We start from the raw sequence: 10,068 nt of genomic DNA, 5'->3' as shown, positions 1-10,068 counted from the left end.
CCAATCTCTAATAAAATACAACAACTTTTCCACACACAGCACGTGCACACTCTTGAGAGCAAGATGTTTCCTTTGAGCTGACATAATGGACAGTATGTTGAACTTGTGTTTCCATCTCCACTGCGTCTTCATGGATGTAACAGACCGCTCGAGATGCCAGTAGTTTCTGTCTGTGTCTCACAAAAGGCCTGCAGGCCTATTTTGACTGCCTAACGTGCACACCTAATGACAGACCGACACGTACACACATGTACGCCGCGCTGTTTTGACTGCTATCTAGTCTGTCTCGCTGCAAGGAGGGAGAATAAAAGAGACAATAGGTAATCAGCGCAAGTAATCGCTGCTTTTATGAAAAATGAAAGATAAAAACAGAGACTGCAATATCCTGAAATTTACAGAACTATTGTTCAGCCTTTTTTTAACCTGCAAAATTCCATTTTCATTCGGCGGAAAATATGAACCTGTTTGTGCTAAAGCAGGAGAGATAACAATTGTTGTTTCCAACCACTGAACCTGATGCCCTACTGGAAGAAAAATACAACTTTATCAAATCATTAAAAACTGGACACGCAAACATTTTTGTGGGGCTGTTTTTGTCTTTTATGTGCCATATTTAAACCTCCAGGCACAGTTTTGTCAGTTACCAAGCAACAGGATAGGCAAATTCAGCCGCCAGCACTGCAGTTAAAAACTGGAGTCTTCTTCTTCTTTCTTTTTTTTTTTCTTAAGTTTGGCTGATGTAAACAAGCCCACTGGAGAACTATTTTTGATCGCTGTTGCTGGAGGTGACAGGATTGCGTGCTGAGCTCTGTTTTTGTCCTGAAGTAAACAGCAGGCATGAAACCCAGATTCAGGCTGTGGGAGATGATGAAACTTCCACTCGCTATTTGGTAGCTCCATCTGACCTGAATCAAACACCAGAGCTGACACAAAGGTGGAGGGGTTGCCTTTTTGTTGTGTGTGTGAATTATTAAAAAAAAAAAGAACATGAAGAGGAATTTCAGCAAAGCTGCTCTGTTTAATCTGTCTCCACTCAGGTGGGAGACCTTCAGTCAAAAAGAGAGCTCGTGTGTGCCTTTGTCCCTACCTGATGACAATACTGCTCCAACCACAAGACTTCACACAGTGACATGAATTTCTTTATATCCTGTCTCAGGTCTTTTTTTTTTTTTCATTTTTGTTCTGGGGAACGATCTGTCGTCAAACATCACAAAGCCCACAGACTCTTCGTGAATATTTCAAGCCTCAGAAGTGAAACTGTGACTCTACGATTTCAAATTCTCGAAAAGAAACTTAACGTCTGTTTTCACTTTCAGTGCAAATATTCTAAACAGCCTAAAGCTGTTTTGGCTCAGAACGCTCTCTCCTTAAACGGTTGATGCACACAGTGGCATATTAAACATTATTTTTTTAACTAAATCTATTCCCTAAATATAAAAAAACTCTGGTCTGTTGCTGGCATGTAGATCACATGTGTCAAAGTCAAGGCCCGGGGGCCGGATCCGGCCCTCTTGGTAATTCTATCCGGCCCTCCTAATCATTTTATTGTTGTTAATTATTAATATGCTAGCTTGTATATTTTTGTCAAAATATATTTTTATGGAGGGTGAAATATTGAAAGTTATTTAAGGTTTAAATGTAAATAATAGTCTTGCCTGTTTATTATTCAAAAATATGTTAAAAAGTTTCAGTTTTAAAGTTTTAAAAATTAGCGTTCTGCTAGCTTTTTGGCTAATTTAAGCTTTTTGAAAAAGTTTTCTAGGCTGTTATGGAGGTTAGCTAATATTTTAGCTACATGCTAGCTGTTTTGGCTAATTTGGGCTTTTTTGTTTTCTAGGCTACTTTGAAGTTTGGCTGATATTTCAGCTACATGCTAATCGAAGTAAATGCCAAAATAGTCCAAAGACTTGTCAATTTTGAAAACTTTAAAACTGTAAAAGTTTTTTATTCTGTTTTGGAGTATTGCTAATATCTACACATTAGCTGTTTTTGGTAATTTAGTCTTTTTTACAGTTTTTGTTGGCTACTTTAAAGTTTAACTTTTTTTCAGCTACATGCTAGCTGTTTTGGCTAACCTAAGTTTTTTCTTTTGTTTTTTCTGTTTTTTTTTCTTACTTTTTAAAGGCTGTTTTGGCATGTAGCTAATATTTTAGCTGGCTTTCAGCTTCAGCATTTTTAGCTATTTATTTTAGCATCTTCAGCAGCTCAATTTACCTGCTCAAAAATTGACTTTTTTCACTTGCTTACAGCATTCGCTCTAACATTATCACAGGTAATGCTATATATCTAGTTCATGTTTATGTTAAAAGGTTACGGCTTAAAAGTTTTAAAAATGTAGTTTTATAGTGTTCAGTGATTGTTTTTCCTGTTCGGCCCACATCCTAAGGTGTGTTTTGGATGTTGGCCCCCCGTGAGGCTGAGTTTGACACTCCTGATGTAGATGACACGACTTAAATGACTGAAGAAATACAGAGCTGAAGTCACCCAGGTTTGCATGTGTCAGGAAACAAAAATGAGATAAACTTCCACGCGATGAGAGGAAAACATGTTCACCAAATGAAAAACCATAAACCCAAAGACTGGTGCATGACTCTTTTAACTCTTTTCCTACTTTAAAAATTAAGCAGCAAATTTTACTCGGTGTACAGACCACTACATATCCTGCCCCAAACGTGCACATTCACTGAAAAAGTATTTTAACTCAGGATGTACCACAATTTGTATGTTTGTGTTAATTTATGCATTTTTTTAAAAGGCCTATATCATGCAAAATCAACGTTTTGAGCTTCTAAGTATATTATAATGCTAATTCCTCACTATAAACAACCCCAAAACGGTATTTTGATCCGCATTTCTGAGTATTCCTCTAAAAACCTGCTCTCTGAGCACCAGCCCCTTCCAACCTACAAAAACAAGCAGGTTCTCACATGCTGATGTCACAATGTGAGAACAGCACTTTGTTTATTGGGAGATGAATCTGTTAGGCCTGTTTGGGCTTGTGATAGCTGGATTGCTGGTGGCTACAAGACTCTTTCAATGGAACAAACCTCAGCTCATGGACTGAGTTAAACTCATGACAGAAACCGTTTCATTTGAAATTTTACAATTCCCAGGCAAAAACCGGCAGAATGTGGAGCCGCTTTACGTCATTTGTAACTAAACAACTCTACTTCCCATAAACTCCAAATTAGCCTTTAAAAAAAAAGCCTAAATAACCCAAAATAGCTAGCATGTAGCCAAAATAGCTAAATGCCAAGTTAGCCTAAAAAATGGAAAAATGTCTAATTTAGCCAATGAATGAATATTTGCCAGGAATATGGAATGCTTGGTCGTCAAAAATGCCACAGTGTCAAAGCTACTGGACTGTTTAAACTTAGACTTTGTGATGAAGATTTTCCCTTTAGCGTTAAAATGGATGCTAACAACCGGATGTCAACCCAATCTGACGTTTAAGGTGTGATGAATAAATAAAGAAGGTGGAATTTTCTAAATATAATATAAACGTCAATCCATCGTGTTGCAACTTTTTTGTCAAACATTCGAAAGTCAAAAGCGACTTGGTACGTGGGAGGAACTTCCATAAAACTTCCTTCAGTATCAGAAAATGAACAAACCTGAAATAATCCAAGTTAGTGTATTTATTTCTAAAAAGTGACCCACGAACCGGTACTGTCCTCCTGTACTATGTTGTTTATGGAGTTTATCTGGTTTTTCCCGGACACTCTCTTCCGTAATTGTCATCAGAAAAACATGCCCTGACACATTTCCACCAGATTCAGACCGTGCCGCGGTCTTACACAGACAACCACACCCTCTGCCAGCCGGCCTTTGCCGAATTACGTCTTAGCAGAAAGACGGAGTGATAGTTTCTCTCAGTGGCTTCTGAGTGATTCCCTCATCGTTTCTGGGATGGAAGTGTCGGTGGCTGCGGCGGTAGTCAAAATCCATTTCCCTTTCTGTCAACCTGACTCAGCTGCATGTCAGGACAGCTGTGGATCTGAGGCTGCGACATCTGACACAACAAAGACTCTGAATGAACACTGAGCCATTATCACACCACATAAATCTGTTCCTCACAACCAGATCAAAGCCCCCCCCCACAGCAAAAACAAATAGTGAAAACTCCTCAAGCACAAACAGTGACGGTTGGTCTCCTCACTTCACTTCAACCGGATTACTCAGAAACAGCTGCGTTTCCATTGACGATGAAATTGCCCAAATTGGATTTACAATAATAAATTTGCCTAATTGAGACACGACAATTTAGAAAGAACTCACATTCATCAAAAAAAGTTTTGAGCTATAAGGAGGTGGTTTTCGAATCAAAATGAACATATTAAAAAAAAATAAAAGCTTTGGAAACACTTTCTTCTGGTTGTTGAGTCACGTGACCAACGTGACCAACGTGACCAACGTGATCCACAAAAATCTCTTCATCCGTAACCGCTCCCCTGTAGCTCGCCGCTCCAATAAGACGCCGACGTCTCCTTTGATACATGATGACGAGCGATAGTGCGGTGGCAGAAATTTGAATGTAACTGCTGTAAATCAAAGTATTGTTCACATACGTCACCATGTTTTAATGACTGCCAGAATCGAATGAAGGAAAGAAGATCCATGATTCATTAAAGGTTTGATAAACTATCATCTTTATTTTTAGTTAGCATATAGATTAAACACTTCAAGTCTGAAGCTAATGATGGTCGATTCTTAAAATAACCATTTGTGGCACCCCTATTCTAGAATTTTGATAGTTTTGCGCCAATGAGTAATGGAAACGCAGCTATAGAAATGAACGGCGAGACCGAACATCTTCACATCTGTATGTCACATCTGCCATTAAATGCAAACAGCTGCTCCAAGTACGACACAATAAATCAGAACGGAGAAAAAGACTGAGAGGGGCAGAGAGATGACGGCTAAAGTTTTTTTATTTAAAGGGCTCAGAAAGGGATCAAAAATAGGTGTTTGTTTTTATGGCCGTGCAACATCGTGAGCAGGATTTGGTTCATCTTTATCAGTTACCACTGAACTCCCCCTTCAGCTAATCTTAGATAAAGGAAAGTTTGTTGCTTGCTGCACACCCACACAGAAGCTGCAGACACTGCTGACAACCTGAGTTACAGTCAGAGCATTTGGAAGGCAAGAAGTGCAGAATATTTAGAGTCGGGGGTGTCTCAATCACACAAGGGGCCAAAACACACTTTAGGTCGCGGGACGAACAGGAGAAACATTTAATGAACACTCTAAAACTACATTTTAAAACTTTAAAAACATAACTTTTTAACATATTTATGAACAAGTTATATAGCATTACCTGCGTTAATGTTAGTGTGAATTCTGTAAGCTGAATTTGGCCGCTGAAGAAGCTGAAATTGATAGCTGAAAACTGTGAAGTTGGTAGCCAGCTAAAATATTAGCTACATGCCAAAACAGCCGAAAAAACTAAAAAAGAGAACACTAAGGTTAGCCACCACAGCTAGCTTGTAGCTGAAAAAAATAGTTAAACTTCAAAAATAGCCTAAAAAAAGAAAAAAACGTAAATTAGCAAAAATGGCTATCGTGCAAATATTAGCCTAACCCAAAACAGCCAAAAAATGTTTTAAAAAAACATAAATTAGCCAAAACAGCTAGCATGTAGCTGAAATATTAGCTGAACTCCAAAATGGCCTAAACTCTAAAATAGTCCCAAAAGCTAGCAGAATGACAATTTTTTATACTTCAAGACTGTAACTTTTTAACATAATCATAAAAAAAATAAAGCGGAAGGAATATTATTCCAGAATAAATCAACTTAAACCTTAAATAACTTTCAATATTTTACTCTCCATAAAAATATATTTATTCAAAATTAAAAAAGTTGGAAATAAGCAGAAGATAACAATGGACCATTAATAAGAATAAAATAAAATGATCTGGAGGGCCGGATGGAATTACCCGAAGGGCCGGATCCGGCCCCCGGGCCTTGACTTTGACACATGTGTTTTAAGATGCAGTGAAGTTTGACTTCTTAGAAGTCAGATCCGATTAGTTGTTCTTTAGTTTTCAGACTTATTTGATCACCATAGAGGGAGAAAGATTGCAGAAGTGGAATGTTTAGGGGAGAAAATGACTAAAAGTTGTTTTTAAGTTTCTGCTTTTATTGCGTTAATTACCATCTGTTGACTTTTATACGACAAACCTGTGAACTCAAAGACCCGAGGATGACTTTCTGTCACAGAGCTCGTGCTCACCGTGCGTCGGCAGCATTGCGGGTCCTCTGCCGGGCCCGGAAAGGCACTGCAAGGCGTGGCTCATCACCTGGCCGCTGGGGCTCGGTGTTTGCGTGGCTTTGTTAGCCGTCTCTGGCTTCGACAGGAACGGGGAGCTCGGCAGCGAATCGTTGGAGAAATATCCACTGGACATGCGGCGAGGGCCGCGGATGCTTAAATCGGGTTTGTTCGAGTCGGGATCTCTTCTGCTGGTCGCGTGCGCACAGCTGTGCTCGCCGCCGTCGCTGGATCTTTGCGCAGGGAGACGCGCGCCGCGGACGGAAGCTGGAGGTCCGCCGCCGCTGCTGCCTTCCGCCGCCTTTACGTCGGTCGAGCCATCGGACGGATTCGGTGTTCTGTTGGATGAGCAGAGCGGGACCGTCAGTCGGGGCTTTCATCTCTCTGCCCGAACAGCCTACCACAGCTGCGCTCCTCTGGATCTGGAAGCGCGCGTCCTGATCGCCCAAACCTCGAACATTTCCTTAGAAACAGACACCCTGTTCGCTCCCAGGGCAGAAAACATCCACCGACCTTTACAGCAGCTAAGCGGAAGTATGTTGTTCTTGTAGTTGGCTTTTGACTAACATCACAGCTGATCTCTTTGTAGACTTTAATTTTCGCGAGTATATCCTGACAGTTTTACCATCCAGTCAGTTCTAACAGAAACGCGTAGATTTGTGCATTTATTTGTCTTTAAACGTGTAAAACAATCAAATTCCATATGAAGGAAGCTGCCAGACTTCATCTGCGTCACAGAGTGGAAGATTTAAACCTTTTTACGCGCAAATTAACACTTCAAAGGGAGCAATTTCTACTCATTTCTACTCTGTTTTACTGTCGGTGGATACAAAGATTTGCGCGTTTTCGTGTTTACTTTGTCAAAACTGAAATTGCTAGACAAAATATTTCCTACAGATTACAGTTGGAAGCCGCGTTTCCTGTTTGCCCACATGGAACTGAGTAGATTCCCGGAGGTGAAGAGCCGACTACTGCTCAAAAGTCACATTTTGCGCACATTTTACGCACGGAATTGGAGGCGAACTGGGATATGTAGCAGTTGAATTCTTTTCCTGCCGGCCATGGTGGAGACCTAAGTATGCGTGTGGAGCTAACAGCGCGCGCGAAGGCGCACTGCTGCGCCAAGAGGAAAACAGACAGAAGGGAAGGAAACGCGCAACGCCAGAGCCACAAAGCGAACGCAGCTGAGACCAACTTTTTTAAGGAAATACGACAAGAAGCACGTTTCCATATTTGTGCGCGGAAACATTCATAACAGATATAATGATTTTTAAAACACACAAGAAAGCGTCACTTCTATTTTTAGAGCGTATACATTGGAGTAGCTGTCACGTGGAGGTTCGTATCTGTTGGATTGTTCTCTTGCTTCGTATCCAGTGCGTTTGCGCCTCCCACAGGCAGCGGTGTTCACAAAAATACGCCACAATTACCTCATAATCTTCCGTAATCTCTGGTTTTATTTAACAAGAAAGCTCCGCGTAAAGAGAGGATTATTAGAGGGATGTTAAACGCCATCTGAACTCGGTGCCCTCATCCACAGACGCAAACAAAGCCACCTTAAACTTGGCATTGAGGTGGAAAACAAAAGCTACCTGGCGCTTTCTGACCTGCGAATTGCGCGCACCTGATGCGCACTGCCCGAGGTGACAGACGGGCCAATATCGGTCATTTTGGCGCCACGCTATCCTCAAAAACAGCTTCCAAAAATACCGGCTAGGGCGAGGAGACAACTCCAACTCTTCCAAACATCTTCATGAAAACAAACAGGAAATGTTGGATTGTGCATCACCGTTAATAACAGCTAATAACCTCTATAAATCATGCAAACATGTTTAGGAGGACAGAACTATAAAGTCAGTCATTTGGGTTGAAACCACTTCCAAACAATGCCGGTTGTAATGTGACACAATACCGAGTCATAAATATGCGTAATTTTGTTTGTGTGGACGATAATCGACTGTTGATCGAATTATTAGACCGGCGGTTCATGGTCCACACGCAAGCGGCATGCCGGCATCGCCCGGTCTGTGACAGTGGCGCGCGCGCTCTCCCGTCCGAACTCACCTGGAGGAATTATGCATCGTAGTGACGACACATCCCAGCTTCCAAAGATGACTCGGTGTCAAAGAGTCTGTAATTGCGCAGGAATGATCCTTCAGTATGATCCAAAGTTCCCAACGTCTCCAAAATAATAATAAAAAAGATGATCACAAAAAAGTCATCAGTACAATAATCCCACAGTTTTTTGTTGTTTTAAAGTGTGGAGGTTTAAAAACGGAGGAGAAATCCGCCTCGTCCGAATGTGAAGAAGAGGTAAACAAACTCCAGCCAGCCAGCCAGCCAGCCAGCTCTTTGTCTGCGCCCGGGTTTCCTTCCCCTCACTCTGACTCTGAGCTACAGAGATCACTTCCTGAGCGCACGGCGAATTTCTACCCTGCGCGCATGTTTGTTTGACAACGAGCCCGAGTCCTGATGAGATCCACCCACTGCCTCATTAACAGCTCTCTGCCTCCCCCTATCTCTCGGAGAAGCCGTCCATCAATTCCTCCACGTTCGGGTGCGCAACTGTACAAAAAAATGGTTAAAGTTGTAATAAAAGCTTTTTTTCCTCCAAATTTGTCTCATTTTTTAAAACCGAATCACCTCCTAAAGCAGTTTCCCTTTCAGGTGATTTTATAGGAACAAACACACGAATCAGATCTGATTTGTAAAAAAAAAAACATTTTTTTTTCCTCTAAATGAATTTTCTTAACCCCTTACACTCTCATGCAGTTTAGTTTCACATATTCACAATTTAGATGAAACTCACACTTAGACTTAAAACACGACTGCTGACATGAAAGTGGAACACACGATCACACTGCTTTATGAATCATCCCAGAAACCGAATTACAGCCAGATCTGAGTTTCTGATGAGCATCATGACTGTGAAGTTTGTCTTGACATCTCAGTTTAAATCACAGCTGAACGATAACTGCTGGTTTTGTGTGTTGGAGGAGACACGTTTTAACATCTTCTTGTGATGATGGAGGACATATATTAAGAAAATTAAACCTTAAATTGCATTTCTGAGTATTTCTTTATTCAGATAGTTGGAAATAAAAAATACAGTTTTAAAAACATTCATGATGTAGAAAATACTCCACTCTCGAGCTCCAAACTGAACAGCTGGATAGTAATGTGAGGGGCTGTAAACAGAGAACTCTCAGCAACGAGGAGGGAGAGGGGAGGTCACTTCATGCCAATAAAATTTTATTCACAAAAAATATCATAGAAAATGAGACTTTTATTTATTATTCTTTTTAGGTTTGGAAAAATAAAATCACAATCATGATTAAAAGATCACTGAAAATGATTTAAAATAGATCAATTCATGATTGGAGTGGGACAAAAAATACTTTTCATTAGGGCTGTAAACGTTAAAACCTTAATGTTCGCGATTACTCAAAAATAATTAAATTAACTACAGCTCACAAGGAAACACTCCTTCACTTTGTGTCGGCACGACAACGTGTCGATGAGCCTCGACTGCAGCGGCAAAGGACAGCGATATAAACGCTGATCATCATGATAGGTCAAAGGTCTGCAACCTTTAACACTAAAGGAGACCTTTGGTTCTGGTTCTTATGGACTGAAACTCGGCGAGAGCCCCAGAGTTTCACCTCAAAGTTAGAAAAATTCACTTTATTTATGTTTTGTGGGCATTAGGCCATTCATTTATAAAAATATAGATTCAAAATGTTCTTTAAAACCAAGTTTTTCTATATATCTCAACTTTCAGTTCCTTTCAAAATAAAAC

The 10,068-nt window shown here is 40.6% G+C and overlaps 1 protein-coding gene across 2 annotated transcripts in view; it reads right to left on the bottom strand.

Moving 5' to 3' along the window:
• The window catches only part of LOC112162194, a 30,041-nt gene extending 21,223 nt beyond the window's left edge, over positions 1-8,818 (bottom strand). Inside the window, exons 1-2 of one of the 2 annotated variants that reach the window (XM_024297916.2) lie at positions 8,334-8,818; positions 6,234-6,607 (exon numbers count right to left, since the gene is read on the bottom strand). In XM_024297916.2, coding sequence (XP_024153684.1) covers positions 6,234-6,607; positions 8,334-8,350 — 391 coding nt within the window. In that variant the 5' untranslated portion in view covers positions 8,351-8,818. Of the gene's footprint in view, positions 1-6,233; positions 6,608-7,876; positions 8,029-8,333 lie in introns of those variants that run through there. The other variant, XM_024297915.2, reaches the window with a different exon arrangement.
• Positions 8,819-10,068: the final 1,250 nt, after the last annotated feature.

This window comes from Oryzias melastigma, linkage group LG15, assembly GCF_002922805.2.
Source record: "Oryzias melastigma strain HK-1 linkage group LG15, ASM292280v2, whole genome shotgun sequence".
Lineage (NCBI taxonomy): Eukaryota > Metazoa > Chordata > Actinopteri > Beloniformes > Adrianichthyidae > Oryzias > Oryzias melastigma.
The sequence above is the reverse complement of the archived record's forward strand: the minus strand, read 5'-3'. Positions and strand labels throughout refer to the sequence as shown.